The sequence below is a fragment of the Pezoporus occidentalis genome, unplaced genomic scaffold, assembly GCF_034315485.1.
Source record: "Pezoporus occidentalis ecotype Australia unplaced genomic scaffold, CSIRO_AGI_Poc_V1 ctg13, whole genome shotgun sequence".
NCBI lineage: Eukaryota > Metazoa > Chordata > Aves > Psittaciformes > Psittacidae > Pezoporus > Pezoporus occidentalis.
The window spans coordinates 4830146-4850092 of record NW_026913103.1 but is presented as its reverse complement, the minus strand read 5'-3'; the positions used below and the strand labels follow the sequence as shown (position 1 = coordinate 4850092).

Here is a 19947-nt window from a genome sequence, read left to right as displayed (position 1 = left end):
AACATTAACAGTTGCATATTAACCAAGTTAATATGGCTGTTGTTACGAGTTTAGAGGTCAGGTGAGGGTTCCGGGAGACATCCTTTGTGTACAGCTTTGTGCCTCGGAGCTCTTTGCACCACTTTGTTGCTGGGGCAGCAGAGAGGAATGTATATCTGTGCTTCACCCACCACCAGTTAGTCCAGCGTTTAAGATAAAAATACTTATAAAAGTGCTCAAAAGCTTCAGACATAGGGTTAGCAAAACAAGTGGATTTGAATCATCACGTTGTGATAAGTGATACGGGACTTGAAGATACTTCATCAGTGGTTTGAAAAACATGTCATTGCACAGTAAATTTAGCATGCACACCCATGTCTTTTCTAAGTTGTATTGCTACTTTTGCAATAAGGCTCTTACATTAGTAGCTATATCCCTGTGTTATCTGTATCTCCCGATCAGTTGAGGATCACCATCCTTGTAAATCTGTGCTTACAACATGTGCAGGGACTTCCTGCACTGATGTCAACATATCCTGAATGTAAGTCACAGATATAAATTACTTATATTACTAATACTTTATCCATTGAAATGTTGCATGAGTAAGGCTGGAAAACGTAGGTCTTCATTATCTTTATGAGGATACACCTAATTTGTGTATTGTGAGCTTTTATACTGTCTGAAAATCAGCTCTACAGACCATATAAAGAAGAGCATTTTCCATCTGAGGTTAGTTATAGTGAAAGATTTGATTAGTCTGATCCTTGCAGTCCATGAAATCTGCTATTGTAAATGGAAATGTGCCTGGAAGAAGAAACCTTTTAACATAATAGTCACTGTGCTGGCAAATTTGTCTTCCTGCTAATTTCTTATGCCTGTGATGCCCAGATGGTTATTAGTTGTGTGCTAATGTAATCTTCTGTCCTGCTGGTTTATTTATAACCAGGCTCGATCCATTTCTTTATGACTGCATATTGCAATCAGTTTTTATTTTCTGTCTTATTTTACACGACTTTTGTGTATGCAAGACATCAGGAGGAATCCACCTTGTAAAACAAGTTTGGTATAAAATGGATTGGTAAGTAGATACACCTGTCCTGTTAAGATGTGATAAACCTTTACCAACATCATCCTAACAGAAATAAATGCAAAGGAATTGAAAACTGATGTATTTGTTTTCTAGCAATGTATAAAATGTCACTGCTTTTCAGATTTCTAGATAATTTTATATAGTTTCAGTTAACTTCTGTAATTTAAAATACTTGGTTTGGGAAAGTAAGTGTAGCAAGTAGTTATTTCTTGAAAGACTACTAGGTTATTAATGGGGGAAAAAAGAAAATGAAGGTGATTTAAAAAATGGAAAAATACACCTATATATATCTATATATATATTTGTTTCTCTTCTTCTGTTTCAGGTTGAAGAAACTTCTTGAGCAAGAGAAGATCTATCAAGCCCGGAAGGAGAAGGAATATACAAAGAGACTCAATAAACTAAGGGAAGAACTAGTCAAGCTCAAGTCATTTGCACTCATGCTGGTGGATGAAAGACAAATGCATATTGAACAACTTGGTCAACAAAGCCAGAAAATACAAGACTTAACCCAAAAACTAAAGGAAGAAGAAGAAAAGCTTAAAACTATTAGCACAAAAACAAAAGAAGATGGACAAAAACTGATGAAGTTAGAGGCAGAACTTGAACACAAAACTTCATCATTTTCTCAAGAACATGAGGAGATGACTGCTAAACTGGCTTATCAAGAGTCACATAATAGACAGCTAAGGCTTAAGCTAGTGGGGTTGACTCGCAGAATAGAGGAGCTAGAAGAAACTAACAAAAATCTTCAAAAAGCTGAGGAGGAACTTCAAGAACTAAGAGATAAAATAGCGAAAGGGGAATGTGGGAACTCTAGCTTAATGGCAGAAGTGGAAAACCTCCGCAAGCGTGTGCTTGAAATGGAGGGGAAAGATGAAGAGATCACAAAAACTGAATCCCAATGTAAAGAGCTGAAAAATAAACTGCAAGAGGAAGAGCACCATAGCAAAGAACTGAAACTTGAAGTGGAAAAATTACAGAAAAGAATGTCAGAACTAGAGAAGCTGGAAGAGGCTTTCAGTAAAAGCAAGTTTGAATGCACCCAGCTACACTTAAACTTGGAGAAAGAAAAGAATTTGACTAAGGATTTGATAAATGAATTGGAAGTGGTGAAGACTCGAGTGAAAGACCTTGAGGCATCAGAGAGCAAGTTGGAAAAGGCTGAAATAAGCTTAAAAGATGACCTCACAAAGCTGAAGTCATTTACTGTAATGTTGGTTGATGAACGAAAAAATATGATGGAAAAAATAAAGCAGGAGGAAAAAAAGGTTGAGGTTCTAACCAAGAATTTTAAAGTTGAGCAAGGGAAAGTTATGGATGTAACAGAGAAGCTGATAGAAGAAAGTAAGAAATTTTTGAAACTGAAATCTGAAATGGAGGAAAAAGTGTCTAGTTTGACAAAGGAAAGGGATGAGGTAATGAGCAGACTGAGAGGTGAAGAAGAAAAATCCTCTGAACTAAGCTGTAGAGTTGACCTGTTAAAGAAAAGAGTTGATGGTATGGAGGAAGTAGAAAGAGAAATTACAAGAGGTCGAACCAGGAAAGGACCAGAGCATGGTTGTCATGAGGACAACAAGATTAAAGAACTTACCATTGAAATTGAAAGACTGAAAAACCGTCTCAAGCAATTGGAAGTGGTTGAAGGAGATTTGATGAAGACAGAAGATGAGTACGATCAGCTAGAGCAGAAGTTTAGGACTGAGCAGGATAAAGCTAACTTTCTTTCTCAACAGCTGGAAGAGATGAAACTTCAGATTGCTAAAACCAAAGCAATAGAAAAAGGTGAAGCAGTGAGCCAAGAGGCAGAGCTGAGGCACAGGTTTCGTCTGGAAGAGGCCAAAAGCAGAGATTTGAAAGCAGAAGTTCAAGCTCTTAAGGAAAAAATCCATGAGCTGATGAACAAAGAAGACCAGCTTTCTCAGCTCCAAGTCGATTATTCAGTTCTGCAGCAAAGGTTTATGGAAGAAGAAAATAAAAACAAGAGCATGGGTCAGGAAGTTCTGAACCTAACAAGAGAGCTGGAGCTTTCTAAGCGTTATAGCCGTGCTCTGAGGCCCAGCATAAATGGACGAAGAATGGTTGACGTCCCTGTGACGTCCACTGGCGTGCAAACAGATGCTGTAAGCAGTGAAGCAGCAGAAGAAGAAACTCCGGCAGTGTTTATAAGGAAATCCTTCCAGGAGGAGAACCACATCATGAGCAACCTGCGGCAGGTAGGTCTGAAAAAACCCATGGAGCGTTCTTCAGTGCTCGAGAGATATCCTCCAGCAGCAAATGAACTTGCAATGAGGAAATCTTGGATACCATGGATGAGAAAGAGGGAAACTGGGGCTCAGGCAACTCCTGATAAAGGGGTCCGAACTCACGGTCAAGCGCATCCTGGGGAGGTTGTCCTTTCACCAAAGCAGGGCCAACCTCTTCACATTCGGGTGACACCAGACCATGAGAACAGCACGGCTACTTTGGAGATAACCAGTCCAACCTCAGAGGAATTTTTTTCAAGTACCACTGTCATTCCTACTTTGGGAAATCAGAAGCCACGAATAACCATCATTCCCTCTCCAAATGTTATGCCACAAAAAGGAAAAGGCAGTGAAAGTCCACTGGGCCGAGATCGTTCTATGTCTCCAGTCACTATAACAACATTCACCAGGGAAAAGTCTCCAGAGGGAGGGAGAGCACCGTTTGCTGACAGACCCACATCACCAATTCAGATTATGACAGTATCAACATCCGCAGCACCAGCAGAGATCTCTGTCTCTCCTCAGTCACAAGATATGACCATGGGGAGGGCTGTCTTCAAAGTTACACCTGAAAAACAAACCGTCCCAACTCCAATCCGCAAGTACAATGCCAACGCCAACATCATTACAACAGAAGACAATAAAATCCACATCCACTTAGGTTCCCAGTTTAAACGCTCTCCCAGTGCTGCGCCTGATGGTGTGAGTCCTGTGATAACAGTCAGACCAGTGAACATAGCAGAGAAAGAAGTTGTGACCGGTACCGTCCTTCGATCACCCCGGAACAATGTGTCCTCGCGACCTGCAGCAAGCAAGGTGACAAGTACTATCACTATAACGCCTATTACAACATCTTCAACCCGAGGAACACAATCAGTGGTAAGCAGCATAGTCTTGTGATACAGTCTTCATGGTAAGGAAAAGGGCAACCATAGGTTGGGTTTGAAACCCCAGCAGGAAAAAAAAAGGGGGGGGGAACTCTTGACTTCCCTATATTTGTTTCAGATACGAGCTCAACTATAAAATCAGAATTTGCCCAATTCATATATTTTTGTACCAGTGTTGGACAGTGCATTATCACTGGCATTATACTTTTGGCATTATCTCCCAAAGGGGTAACTTCCAAAGGAAATCCCTTCAAAGTTCCCTTAAAGTTATTTTCATAATGGCAACCCTGTAAAATTGATCATGTAAAATTGCAAGTGAGAGATAGAGAGGGACAAAGAACGACGGAGATGACAGAGCAGGAAACTGTACTTTTATTTTTGGTGACTGCAATTTCTGACTTCTGAAAATGGTCTCTGGCCCAGCCGGCAAGCCTTTAGAGTCTGATCATGCAGACTGGTATTTCTTTGCTATAATCCCATTCTAGTTGTAATTAAATTAGTAAATGCTGTAATACTGAACTCCAAAGGAATAAATAGGCAGACATGGTCTCACTGCTTACAGCTCCAAGCCTCTTTCCACCACTGAATAGTAGGGCTGTTTCTGTTCCTCTGAAATTCTCAACTTCTGTAAGTGCTGTATTACAATAGTGCTTCCTCTGAAGGAATATTTTTTGCTGTATTCTCTCTGTGCTTCTGTGGTGGTACCCTGGCTTCTTTTTCATACTAAAATAGTCCTCCCCCCAGGTTTATTACAGGACATTGATTTGCATTGCTTTAGTTAAAAATACCCTGGGAAAGAAGAATTTAACCAAAACAGAAAACCAGCAGTACTGTATTAGTCCAAAAGATTATTTAGCTGGAAAGAGCCTGCAACAGATGCTTAGAGGAAGGTTATTTTAAGTGGGTAAACACACAGTAATGTTTCCTTCAGTGTCTGTTCCCAGTTTTTGGCAATAGGTGGGTATTTCTTTCTGAACCAGGGCCTGTAGCCACATCTTTGTGTTTAATAGACTGTGGCGGCATTTTCTTCTGTTTATTCTTCTAATTGCTTTTTGAACTCATTATACTGTTGTTTCCACAGCATCAAGGGGCAGTGAATTCAGCTGATGGCTCTGGGAAAAACGCTCTTTTGTTTGATACCTTCTATGCAATACCTTCATTGGTTACAGCCTCTTTCTTGTATCTTGACAAACACTGAATAGTCATCCCCTGTTCATTTGCCCGTGCCGCTCAGGAGTCTGCAGACCCTTACAACACTCGTCTTTAGCCATTTCTTTCAAAGCTGAAATGTCAAAGTGTATTTAAGATATATTTCCACACTTCTGGAGAGAGGCTGCCATTCCTATTTAAGCCCTCTGACTTAAGAAAACTTGCATTCGTCATACGGATCTATTTGGGATTGCACATGCACGCTCTCTCTCTCCCCACATACATAATGTATTGTAGATACTTTACAGTGTTTTCCTATGTATTAGAGGCAACTGTTCATTTTTTTAAGTCTTGAATCAGTTCATTGACAAACTCCTTTGTCTCTCAGAAGCTTGGAAAACTTTGAGTTCCTCATTCTTTTTTACTAGATGTCTATCTCTACTGTGATGATGCACTGAACCGTGGCAGACAAAACTTTTCTGTTTTGTTTTCATCTGGCTAAAAAGTGGCTTCTTTCTTCACTTCATTCCCCCTGATTTGGAATGTAAGGAAATACTTCAACCATAAGATTTACTTTATCTTATGCTTCCCTTTGTTTTTCAAGATCCCTAGTTAGATGAGCAAGGAACTTTGAACAAGCCTTAATATGCCTTGTCCTCCCTAACCCCCTGAAAAAAACAGAAGTTGTATATTCACCATCTGTTTTGCAAATGACTTTGCAAATGACTTTGCAAACACATTTCAGTATCCCTAGTCAGAAGAAACAAACTGTGATCATTTACTCAGTAATCTTATGTTGTGGTTTAAGCCCAGGTGGTAACTCAGAACCATGCAGCCACTCACTCAGGACACCTTAGAACCCAGGACACCTTAGAAGAAACCAAGATTGATATAATTTTGAGAATTAAGTTCATAAACTGAAAAAAAGCAATCTGATCCACAGCTGCTTTGTTAGCTCACTGGTTTTATTTTTTTCCTTAACTCTCCTCATCCATGATGCTTTGTACAATGTCCTAATGCAGTGCCAAGCTACACAGGGGAATATAATTCTGAAATTCCTTGCCCTCATCTGTTGCTATAACAGATTTGCAGTCACTGTTTTCATATTTGAAAACATTTAACTCTTCTTCCAATCTGAATTTATAAAGTCTTTCAGTACTGCAAGTGAATTTAATTCTAAGGTGCCTACATGGTACTTCTGAAGGTTCGGACTGAACTGTGCTGTCTCCCTGCACAAAACCAGAGACTGTGGTTTTGTGATAGACTATCATGATTTTTGAATCCCATGAATCCCATGGATTAAAAGGTGTTAGAATAAAACAAACACAACCCTTTGCTGGTAACTTCCTTCTGTATGTTAGCCTATGGATTTGGGTAATTAACACAGAAGTGGAAAAAATGTGGTTTGGTCCTCCTTAGCTTGGTAGAGTCAAACCCACTCCCAGGAAAATATTGGACTACCCTAGCAGACCAAGCAGATGATTTTATTTTGTTTATTACAGACGGACTGCAGCATAACCACAAATTAAAGACTATGAGACCAGAGGATATGCAGACCAAAATGAGCCTGAAACTGTAGCCTGGTTGTTAGTCTTGCCTGAGCACATTAGCCCAAGTCCTTGTTCCCAGGACAGTTCATATTGTTACAGTAAAAGCCCCACAGAATAAAAACAAATATTATGGGGGGGGGGGGGAGAAACCCACACTGTGATGTCTGTATCCTGGTTTTTGATTTAGACCTTATCTTTAGCTGTAGGATTTTGGATCTTTGACTACCAGGATGGGTGTCAGTCCTGTAATCAATTCAAATCTGTGCATGCCACTTCCTGCAAGCCTGACATCCAGCACCAGTTATTTATCCTGCCAGGGTAAATAGTGAATCCCATGACATGCAAATCTGGAGGGAACAGAGGGAATCCCAGCTGCAGCAGAGCCAGCATAGTGGCACAGCACCAACCCTGCTGCAGAGTGTCCTGTGATTGAATCAGGAAGGCATGGCTGAAAGGCTGTTGGGGGCCAGAGCTAACTGGGCACAGGCTAACACAGCTATAAGACTACTTTCATTTCAGCAGCATTTAGTTTGAGAGCAGCATCTAAATTTAGTTTGTTGTAGGTGTCCCACATCTGCTCTAAGCTTTTGTTGGAGTTACTAACAATCCAGGGCTCAGCTCACTTGCCGGTATAGAGGTGCATGGTGCATGCCCTATGGCAGCTGAGACATGTGCTGAGGCTGGTAGATATTACATGGACCCGTACCTTTCTGCAGTGGATGCTGACATGATACCTCAGATGGCACAAGATGCCTCAGTGCAGGAAACTGAGTCAGTCCCTAGTCATCAGTCCCCTTGTAAGCACTGAGCCCTGTGTGCTGGCTCAGCTGAGACCTGCTTGCTTCAGTGTGAGCTGGATTGCCCACTGGGCTCCACTGATGGTATAGACTGGATCTCAAGTCCCACACTTTCAGGATTCAGTTGCCTAAACACACTTGTTTAGTGTCATTTTAAGTGCTGTCAAGTAGACTGCCTAACTTCCAGCTGCTTTATCAGAGGTTGCATGTCTCCTTGGATCCTGTCTGAACTACCAGCCCCTGTAGCTTGAGTAGACCAGGGCATCTCAAACTGCACTAGTTATCTGTGTCAGCCACTGAACTGAACCACTTCTATCCAGTGCAAGCTAGTTCCTAATCTGACGGGAACAAGTACTGAACCTTTGTTATTAGAATCTTCCAAAAGTGAATGTGTGCATGAAAGCACTTTTTTTGTGTAGCAATAAAATGCACTAAGCAGGATCTGTTATGAACTACTAACAAACATGCTAAATGTGCTGTACACTCAGACTGCTTTTCTTCCATCAATGGCACTGTCCAATCTTACTTCAAACTCTCAGCTTGACATACCTGCCAGTGTCTGCAGCGAGTGCTAATTATTGACATAACCAGCTTAGCGGCTGCGTGTATTTATCTTGTGCCCAGTAATGTATTTGCTAACCTTGCTCTGGCCCCCTGTGCTGTTCCAGCACCATGTTCTGCCAGCTCAGAGCCAGCCAGCATCACTCTTCATCCCGCCGGGCTGTGTCTCTGTGCCGGCTGCATACGACTTGGTTTCTGGTTGGAGCCACATTCCTGTATCAGCCAGAAGACAGCAGCCTACACACAAACAGGGCCGGAGGGAATTGTTTAGAGCTTGGTTCTTGGAAGAAATGACCAAGAGGCAGACGGTCGTGTGGGCTCTCTGCCACAGACACTACAGACACGCACCAGAGAGTGTCCTTTGCTTGCTTACCCTGTCCCTCTTGCCAAAGGCTCGCTGAAGAGCCACCTTTGTGCCATTTCACTTAGCAAACACAAAGTGCTTTTGCAGCTGCAGCTGCGTGTGAAGCAGGCATTAGCGTCCATATGCTCAGCATGTTAGTATGCCGTAAGGAAGGCTAAGAAATTTAAAGCAAGATAGAGCTCTTTTCAAAGCGTGTTTGAGTGATTTAGGCTTGAAATTAGTAACATGAAAGCACCCAAATCCTTAGTTAATAATTTACATGTGAATAAAGCTGAAGACATGCTTGAGATTCCAGCTACTTCATTTGATTGCCTCATGTTTACACACTGTGGAACTCTTTCAGGGAGTACAAGATGTTTGTCATTTGGGTTCCCTGGGATGTTGACATATTTTCCAAGGCTGATGGAATGCATTTGCATGTTTTGCCCTACAGAATTGTATGGGCCTAACTTGTTTTGACATCTACATGTGAGTTCCATATTAGCCTTCAGACTGCTATTGTAAATGTTGCTTTTAGTTATTGAAAATGGCTTCCTTCCTGCCAGGCAGACAGCATTCAAGTTTTCCAATTGTGATTTTTTTTGTGTGTGTGTACACATAGGGTTTTTGAAACTGTTCTTAGAAGATTAAGGAATGGTTTTCCTTTGAATACTCAGGATGCAGACAGAATGCTCTGATGCTACTGGCTGGAAATCCTTCAACAGAGAAAAATGCTGCTTCGTGGAACACTTTAGAGAGCATTTTTAAGTAAATGTGCAAATACATGTTGTTGCATTCGACACAATCCCATAATTCAATCTATTTCAGCAGTTTAGCAGTTTTATTTTGCTTACATGCCATAGGTTGCAGAATTCGGTCATTTAGCAGATGCGTCTAGCTAGGTTTCCAGGATCTTATAAGAAGTGTTTTCTTTTGTGAGATCAAGTTTTTGTCCATTATCTGCACAGAAAAAAGCCACATAAGAAATTCAGCTGAGACACTGAAGTTGTCACCATTAATATTTGTGTCTGTGTTGCACACTGCAAAAGATAAAACACATTCTCCTTTCAGAATTGTCATGGTTATAAGTATTTTCTTTAGGTCATGGCCCATAAGGGGTAGCCTTGCAAGAGTATATACAAGATTACCTGACCAATGGAGAGAAAATAGCAGCTGGCCCTGCTTTTTTTGTCCTATCCAGGTGCTCCTTGTGCATTTATGCAGTGGGATTCGGTTGCCTAAATGTGTGCACTGATTGCATTTTCAATCTATAGGATAGCCAGCCTGGCCTCCAGCTGGTGCTCCAGAAGAGCACAGATTGCTAATAGGAGCTGTGTTGCGTCTGCCAGCCCCATGCTTGGCTCCTCAAACACTTGGGCCATTTTTAGTTTTTTTTAAATGTATTCTGAATTCCTCAGTTTAAAGCAAAGTCTAATTTTGTCTGTAATGCTGAGAAATCTTGCCCCAGCTCTGGAAACACAGCTGTTACTCTGAGTTCAGCATTAGCCTCATGTGGCTATACTGTTTTAAGGGCCCATGCGAGTTGCTGTGCAAGATGCTAATACAGTACCTGCGTGACAGCTAAGCCAGTGTAGCCTCTTCAGTACTCTAAGGCTGTCTTGCTCTGCGTCACGATGTGGAATCAGAGTGTTGCAGGGATTTCCATCCCTGTGACATTGATACAAAACACCCAACCTCAGCTCTGGGAAACTCATTTGATCCTGACTGTACCTTTGCCCCTACTCTACCAGTATGTGCTACACCCAGGTTCCAAATGTGAACATTAATTTGCTAATAGGTGTGATCTGGGACATCACTGTTGCTGGAGATGTAAAGGAAGAACCAATGAAAAGTATAAGATGAGCATATATGAGAAGAAGTAGTGCTCTATTCATGTCATTTCTGTCTGTTTCTCTCCTTTGCAGACTGGACAGGATGGGTCATCCCCGAGACCTACACCGACCCGCATTCCTGTGTCAAAAGGTATGAAAGCAGGAAAGCCAGTAGTGGCAGCCCCAGGAGCAGGAAATGTGACAAAATTCGAGCCTCGTGCCGAGACTCAGTCTATGAAAATAGAACTGAAGAAATCTTCAGCCAGCAGCTCTGCCTCCCTGGGCGGGGGTCAGGGCTGATGGCGGTGGCTCAGGGGGTATGTTCTGCAGGTTTTACTGCTACCATGGAAGTCAGCCCCCTGTCTGTGTAGTTGCTCACGTTTGCCTGTACTAATGAAGTTGTCACTTCCAACAAACTAATAAGTGTGTGCAGTGACTACTTAAGTAACAACATCCTTCTGTTTTCTTACTGAAATTTAAAAAAGAAAATTTAAAAGTAATCATAAGGCAGTTGGACACCAGCAAGATTTTCAGCCTAAGAAGTGAGAATGAGGCAACTGCACTAGATCAGTAACCTTGCTCAGGAATTCTTAATGATAGACTTGGGCACTTTTTAATGGATCAAAGGAAATTTGGTCACTTTTACTAGATTGTCTTCCACCTTAACAAATCACTTCCCATTTTTGCTACTGCATGGGGCACTTGCCTTCCTGCCTGTGATCACATTGCTGAGATGCCACATTGCCTGGGGAAGCAATGCCAGGAGACAGCGCACTTGAGGTCCTGTTTTAATGAAAGCTAGTACCTCAGGGGTGGGAGGGAGGGGAAGAGTGAAAGGATGGGCAATGTGTGACCAGCCTTCTCTGTAGGAGTCTCCATCCAAATCAGTGTTTTTCAGTGGTGAGCTGCTTTCTGAAGGCAGTTACAAAATTCAAGGGGGTAGGGAGGTTGCACAATGTTCAGCAGCAGCCATGCTAAACAGCAGCTGTTTCTTCCAGAGGGGGTTAATACTTGTGAACAGTACTTACAATCAGGTGCCTGACTTACACACACTGGGATACTGCCAGCTCAGGGGTCTGATGAAGTCAACTGAGCCAAAAGGTGTTTGGTCTCTAGAAAAAGCTTGAGAAAACACTCATCTGGCTAAAATCAATACAGTTCATTTGTGTCTGCTCCAAAGACCACTAAAGGCTATGAAGCAAGTCACTCCGTTGACTTCACTGGGTGTTCAGTTTTCCTGGCTGGGTGAACTTATGCTATTTTTAAACCTTAGTTGCCAAGCATCCTTACGTCTTAGAGGGCAAGTCAGCACAGACTGCTGTTGGCAGAAGTTGCTATCTACAGGCACAGCTCAGGTACAGACAGTGAAAGAGAGAAGGTTTGGTATGGAAGTTGCTCTCAATTCTCAGTTTGAAATATTTTGTCTTAGATACAGACTGCCTCACAATATCATGGTAATTCATTGTTTTTCCTTCCCTCTTTGTGATTTCCTCATTTACATGTTTGCATTTTTAAGCATGTATTAAGGAATTGTTCCAGCATGGAAATGGTGTGGATGCAGATGATTGTTATGATTGTTTATTTAATAACAGTAAAGTTATGAAAGGGTATTTCCAGTAAGTGATCTGTTTCCACAGAAGAAAGTCACAACCAAAAGGAATTGAGTCAAGCAGATTGATAAAGGAGAGTTTTAAACGTGCATAATACCTCAGCCACTACTGCAAGCTCTAAAGGACCCAGTGGCTAGGAATAGCTTTCAGAAGGCAAGGCAGGAAGACCACCAATAAATAATAAATACAATTCACAGAAAAGAAAATGCACCAGTGGGTGAAATATTAAATGGATTTCGTCTGGGAGAAGAGATTCGATGGAAGAATCTGCTATGGAAGGTCAACAAAATTATAGTCAATCCAAGTGTTGTTTAGTCTTCAGTCTGCACTTTGCATTGCTTTCCAGTTTAAGATCCAGATATGGCCATTATCCCAGCATAAACGTGGCATTTCATTATTCACATGAAGGGCGCTTTCTCTGTGTTGTAAAAGCCGCTGCTGCATCAGAAAAGAAGTAGTTTTCAGTTTTTACATGTGTAGCACAAGCAATACCTGTTAATGTTTTGGTTCCTATGACATCTGAAAATCAGATTCGTATTAGTAGCATTTTTCATAACACTCAATTCCCAGTATTTCAGGTAAAAATTGGAAACTGGAACTAGCAACCAATGGCACTTGCTATGCTAGAAGTACGTCAGGTCCTCTCAACTAATCCTTTTATGTGTTAGCACTTAAAAGCTTCAATATTATTTGTCAGTAAATTGTTGCCAAGATCTTACTGTTCTTATTGTAATGTAGACTTTTTAGCAGATGTTTGAAGGAAACACATTAAGAGCTTTTTCTTCCGGATATTTACTCTAAATACTGGCACTGAAGCAAGTCTTCAGGTCAAAACAGACATTTAAATAATACTGTGAACATGAGCCCCAAGCTAATGTGGCTTGATACAGTGATGAACTACAGCTGCCTTACGCCTTCCTTTTCAGATCCTTGCTTCAAAGAAATGCAGTTCCTTAGTTAACTGTTGTTATATCCAAGGCAATATCCTACATGTGCCTGTGGCTGAAAAATTTGTTTGTGTTGCTTGAGATCTAAGAAACTAATTCACCTGAAGAAACAAGCCAGCCTTAGCAGTACCTGAAATCCAGGACACACAGATCAGCACAACTGAACCCGAACTGCAGGCACAAGCTGGGGATTACTCTTGCAGAGTCAGTAGGATTTTGTGAGACGGACATGATAAATTCCAGATGGGTCAGACCACGGGTCCTGTTATTTTTCCTGGGGGCAGCACAATGAAAAGGAGCTTTTGCTCCATAGCAGGATCCTAAAGAGTTGGAATCAGGCAACTGGTTTAAACATTAGCTAAAAATAGGTATTTAGTTGTACTCATAATTTTTAACACCTGTTTTAATTGACCTGAGATTCTTGTTTCTTAAAGGTAGAAGAAAGGTAAGGTGAAGCAAAAAGAAAGCCTATAGTTCAGATGTCTTAAAAGTTGAAGTGTAACTGCCTTTTTTAAACTGAAGACAGTTATGTTTAGTGGCTATAGTTTCTCCATTCAGTAGGTCAGCTCCAGAAGGCAATTTAGATGGCCATGTCTAAATACAGTACCTAAGCCCCAGAGGCATCCTGAAGATCTTCCTGAAGTTCTTCCACTGCCCTTGTCTAGTCAGTGTTCCAGTTGTGACATAACTAGCACTGAAGCCTCTGAACCTGACTGAGATCCATAATCTAGGTATTTCCTCTTAAGGGCTTTAAGTCAAGCCCCAGTTTCATGGTCAGTTAAAGTCAGGATGTAACCACACACTGCAGTCAAAAGCTGTAGTCCTTTCTTTGTCACCTCCAGCCAAGAAACTTCTTACTTCCATGTAGCTGTCCTTTGAGCTGGCACAAGTGTTTGAACTTAACTGAGGAACTGATCTGAACTAAAAGGAATCTGGCAAAAAAGGCATAAAGGCTTTAACATAGCTTAGTTCCAGGTGCTTGGGCCAGAAAAAGAAAGAAGGAAGGTGCAGGAAACAAGGGACTGATTTAAAGTGCCTGTGGTATCATGAATGCCTCCTAGTAGATCAAGTATTACACAAATGCTTATTTCAAGAAGCTTTTGACTGAAGCCTTTCTTCAAAGGTAGGAGGCTGGTCCCCCTTCTCACCATTATCTGAGGAGACTCAAACCCACATCAGCTCCAGCCAGGTTCACCAATGGCACTGACAGTTGAGAGGGAAGAAGGTGGCATTCTCATTCCCTCCTATAAAGGCCGTGCTGCTCTGCATGGAGGGCTTCCATATTCACTGAGCAGGAACAAGAGAGTGGTTGAGCAGTCAGGATATTGAACTAGAAGGAGGGAGGCCCCTGGATTCTGGTCTCTGTTCCAAAGGCTGCCTTTGAGCCTGGCCTTTTCAGAAAAGAAGGCTTATAAGATGAAGTGTCTGGGTTCATCCATCCCTCCATCTGTCCTTTGCTGATGAATGAGATTGAACGCATAAACCAATTTCAGCAAAACCTGACAAAGTAATAGAGGTCTCCACAATAAGTTCTTCCAGTTTAATGAAAAGGGTGACAGAGAAGAGGAACAAGACCTTAGCAGTGCCCCACCGCGTGGAAGAATGTAGCATGAGCTCACCTTCATTCTTCAAATGAACAACATCAAAGCATGAGCACAAGAGAGTGATGTCAGAAATAGCACAAGGAAAGCTTTGTTCAGACCTCAGATTTTACTAGGCACCAAAAAACTGAACTCTGATACACCAATCTATAAGAAAATATTAGGACTTTTATTTACAGGGCTTCTCGTGTATTCTACATTACAGGAGTACAATGCAGAAACCACACCTTCATCTGAATGACTCATCGTCATGCTTTTTCTTTCCTACCTTTTCCCCTGTATTTTAATGAAATGGAACAGTAGCAAATTTCAGTAGCAAAACTTAAGTAGCAACTTAAGAGTAATGCTGATAGAGTGCTTCATCAGGAACTGAGCTGGCTGAGAACGAACCTTTGTATTTTTGACTAGTTATATAGTTGTATAGTTGACTGTGTGGCCATACAGGCAGTCGTGATAACTCAAGCCCAACAGTGGGAACATATGGCTTGGGACACCAGTAAGGTGAAGGGGAGAGCAGGGAGAATGCCAACCTACTCATGAGAAGCGCATGTGGACTGAGAAGGTGCACCCTCAGTTCTCCAGATGATCTCTGTGATTTTGTGTGACATGGTCTAGTATGTTGTCCCTGCCCGTGGCAGGGGGGTTGGAACGAGATGACCTTAAGGTCCTTTCCAACCCTATTCTATAAGTCTATGATTTTAAATCTAGTTCCTAATAAGAAACTTAGTAGTTTTCTGCTTCGTTACCTAGATTAGATCTTGTCACCTGAATTACTGTTACATACAAGTGTTGCTAACGTAGTCATTAGCAGAGCAATACATTTAAGTAAGTGTGACTGAAAATGAGGGAGCATAGAACTTCAACCCGACTGCCTGGGGGATTCCTCTCAGATCAGTATATGTGCTAAGTAAATAACAGCAGTTGCACAGAGATTTTGATTTATTTTGCCCATCTTTTTTCCTTTCATGACATCCATTAGTGTGATTTTTTCACAAAACAGATAAACACTTTGTGGCTCATCAGAACATGCCCATACAGTATGCATGTCACCCTATTTAAACCTCAAACCACTTACAGGTCGTAGTAATTAGCATCATGTGAGTCATCTCTGGAGTCCCATTAGTATGATGATTCATGCCACCTGGGTGCCAAGTCATATGTTACTGCCTGAAATATGTGACACGTGCTAAAATGTGCTCAATATTTACATGAATATTCAGTAATTCTGATCAGATCTGGAAAAGCATGTCTTTAAAGAGAGTAAGCTACTGTCCTGCTGGGTTTCACGTGCTTGGCACAGTCTGGACAATTTTCAGACCAATTATATATTCTTATCACACATCAGTGGCAGATTTCATTGAGTCACCTTGAAACCTGTATTTTGCTGGCAGGGCTTTCTGTGAGCTCATCTTTCTAACTAGTTTTCATTTAGGAAAATGTTTTGATCCCCTGTGTCACTGGGAGTTACCCTTTCCCCCTTAATTTTGCCTGAGCTCTCTGGCAAAACTATTTGCAACATTTCTCATTGTAGATGTTAACTTCACTTTGAATGTTGGCTTTTTGGAAGATGCAGTCAGGGTTAACTGTTCTCAGATGCAGAGCTATCAGCTCTTGAGAGTCAGATATGAATGGTTCTTCACTTAAAAACTCTTCAGGATTTAAAAAACAGAAATACTGATGTAAAATTCTTTTTGTTGCTTGGGCATGCTTTGTCTGTGGTACATACATTTTTGTATTATCTGGTATTATTTGTTTGTATATACTGTAAGAAGAAATTAAACTTTGTATGTTAAAATGTCAGTTGATGTGCTTCATTATATGAACTGGTATTTTTCATAGGCCAGCTGTCAGTGATGTGTTTCCTGGAGAAGTTCTGATTTACATCAGTGGGACTGAAAGCAGAATTAGCAGTTTTACATTTTCTTTTCCTGTCATTAAAATAAATTGTTCTGTTTAGAGTAAATTCATAGCTCCTTGAAATATTGATAACTATAACCCTAGGAAAATATATGTAATTATATCCTAGAGATCTACTAATATTCCTACAGAGGCTGGTCAAACAGAACTCTGACAAAATCTGTCCTACTGTAATTTTAGTTTAAGAACTGCTCAGACCCCTTTTAGTAACTGGAGTGTGTGTGTGCATGTGTGTATAATACATATATTTTTACATATATAAGCATTTCAAATACAAACCGCCAATAGACAAAGTAAGAGTGTACATACATGTGTGAGAAATGAATGAACAAATGAATACCAGAGGTAGAAATTACTTGATTTTTCCATTATTTCTCCTACTGTTTTCTCTATCATTGCTATTCCTGGTCTGTAGGAAGATGACTGATTCAGCAGCCTGCTGTAGTTTTGCTGTTCATTCAGTGACTGAGCCTTTACAAGGAGCATGATATTTTTCTGTTATTACCCATTTAGTTAGAATTTTGTATCTAAACTATTAATATGTAATGTGTGTAGTGAATATTAAGGAAAAAATTGTTTCATATAGAGTTTGTGTGACTCCCACTGAAGTTAATGGGAGAGTTCACCTGAGGTTACAATCTGATGTTATATAAATGCAGCTTTTTACATCATATTCTGCAAGTGCTTGGAGTTAGAGAACAGCACTGGTTCTAAGGTAAAATCCTACTGTAGATCCCTCACATTCATTGCTCAGATTTGGTAGAACTGGTACACATATCTTCTTGAAAATCATTTGTTATTGATAAATTATAGGGAAAATAAATACTTTCTATTTGGGGAAGTCTATTATTCCATTTGCCTCAACATACTTTCCTCAATGTTGCCTTAATCCTGCTTTTCTGAGTCACCATGTAAGAAAAGCAGCAGTGGAATCTGCCATCTAGTGGCACAGTTCTGGCATTAAGAGTACACGGAAAATTATTTTTTTGGGGTGGGTTTTTTTTTTTTTTTCCCTTCTTACAATGTAACTTACTCAAACATCTTGCAAATATTAGTTAGGGAACGGGAAAAGGCAGAAGTCAAATGTGAAAGGGAATAATGATACAATTAGTGTAATTTCCTGGGTCGTGTAAATCATGACAAATCTTCAGACTATTAAGAGAGGAAAGAATCTTAAAACTATTTTCAATTAAGAAAATAAGTATGTCTAAAAATGTATAACTGCATGTTTCTAGTTAATATTGGTAGAGTTACATTATTTGCAATGCATAAATAACACCTTTGGAGAGAAAAATGTCATTGATAGCTAAATTCTTGTATTAAAAAGTTGACTGTAAGCACAGTGTATATAGATAGATGAAGAAAGGTCATTAGTATTTTGGCAGAGCTCAGAGATTAATCAGGATGAGGGATCTCCTGTGTTACACACAAGGCAAAGTTAAACCCAGACTTTCAAAGACCATGCCAACACTTAGTATTGCATACTGCGGCTGAATTTTATCCCCATTCAAGTCAGTTGCAAAATTCAGGCAGATTTGCTGAATAAAGCCAGCATAGGTTTCTAACACAAATTTAGATGGGAAACAACCCCATACCTCTTCCTCATCCTCATTTCAAAATTGCCAGCAGGTTTATGATGGGTTTGATTAGAGAGGACAGAAGAGACCCATATCCAGGTCTTCTTCGGGTGTGGGACCGGAACCTGTGTCCCCCTGTGGTTTAATCTATTCAACTGTATTATTATTTTTCCCTATGGACAACCAAATGATGGTCTTGACATTGAAGTGGAAGCCCAGGCCCCCTAAGCCCTAGCCTGGTACTAATTTAGTTTCTCTTTGTAGCATTAGCCAGGAGAGTTTTATCAACCAGTGATGTGCGAGTAAGTCTGTTAGACTTGCCTAGAAGAAAAATGCTTTGCAATGCCATTGTGTTCTTTAAAGTAACTTGTAAAGTATTTGCAGTTTCATAAAATCAAGTGTTTTGCTCTCTTTTCTTCTAGAGAGTGTCATCATTCACCAGTTGCGCATGAACTCTAGATGAGTTACTGCCCCCGCTCTATGCTCTCTGTGTGCACTACCCTCTTTGCCAGTTGGATGGAACACTGTAGAAGCCCTCTGCCATCAACACCAGGGTCACTTGTGCTACTGATTATTCGTGGAAGTATTTATTGCTTCCATTAGATTTTATATATTGTTTCTTGGTAGAGCTTTAAGAATGAAGGGCCTTGCTGGTATTTTGAAAGTACATAGTCAAAAAGAAAGAAGCAGTCTTTCTGCCAGCTGAATTTCACTTTTATTTGCAAAGCCTAAGGCACATGCTTGATTTTGTTTGATGTTTGCCATATAATTTATTTTTATAATACACTTTGTAAAGTAACTGTCCCAAAGTTGCAATTCCTGTTGTTCATGGCGCATTTATTTGTAGAATACACTGTCAAATTCACAATTTGATATTTTTGTAATAAAGACTATGTAAAGAAAGAAAAATTTAACTTCAGCGATGTTTTGTGTATTCAGCACATTTGGATTTGCCACCATGAGATTCTGTGAGACTAAATACTCTGAAGCCTGCTGTATGGAATTTGTACTATTGCAGAATATTTCTTGCACTGTGTGATGGTTTGGCATAAAATTAAGTATTAAAGTCCAATGCCTTGAAATGCAACCAGATTTACTCATTTTAAACAATGTAAGCCAGTTTTTAAAGCTGTGATTTTTTTTTTTCTATATAATGTATGTTTTTATTTCTGCCTGTACCAAAAAAGTTAATTTTCACTACACTGTAACTAATAAATTTTCACAACTATGCAAATGTAATCAAGTGTTTGTATTTTACCTCTGATTTCTTAAGAGTGACAGTACTCATATATGTATTTTTTATAGGGACAAAATGTATGGCTTTGGAAGTTCTTTTTTCTGACTCATATCTCACTGTGGTATCAGTGATGTACATAGTTAAATTGATTCAGATGTTAAGATATGGAGATGAGTCTATCACCAAGGACTTAATGACTTCATGGTTTCTAACCTTGTCCTTTCACTGCACTGGCAGAGATAAACATCTCTGGTTTGATTGTATGTTCAGAATATTTAGTCCTGAACTAGTATGACTGTAGAAATGAGGTGCTATGCACTCTGGCTTACACTGAAGGGCATATTTTACACAGGTGGATGCAGCTTTTCAAATAGCATCCAGAGAGTTCTGTGGCAGCTATACTTAAAATGATTTTTGAATGAATTATATATAAAGCTGGATACAACCGAGAGAGGGTCTTTTTTCCTTATACATTTCATAATTGATGATTTTTAATCTAAGTCATTGGCACATACTTAAACTACTGAAGATTTTTGAATTGCAGAAGTTACTGGGAGAAACTACTTTTTGGAAGGGAAAACAGTATTGTTTGCAGGAGATCCACTTTGAGATGCCAGAGAAAGT

General features: G+C 40.3%; 1 protein-coding gene across 7 annotated transcripts in view; it reads left to right on the top strand.

The window, feature by feature from the left end:
• Positions 1 to 19325, top strand: part of FILIP1 (filamin A interacting protein 1) — a 128747-nt gene extending 109422 nt beyond the window's left edge. For 6 of the 7 annotated variants that reach the window (XM_062608213.1, XM_062608216.1, XM_062608214.1 and 3 more), the window contains 3 exons: positions 1395 to 4194; positions 10528 to 10751; positions 18509 to 19325. In XM_062608213.1, the coding sequence (XP_062464197.1) occupies positions 1395 to 4194; positions 10528 to 10734 (3007 nt within the window). In that variant the 3' untranslated portion in view covers positions 10735 to 10751; positions 18509 to 19325. The remainder of the gene's footprint in view (positions 1 to 1394; positions 4195 to 10527; positions 10752 to 18508) is intronic. The other variant, XM_062608217.1, reaches the window with a different exon arrangement.
• The last annotated feature ends 622 nt before the right edge of the window (positions 19326 to 19947 follow it).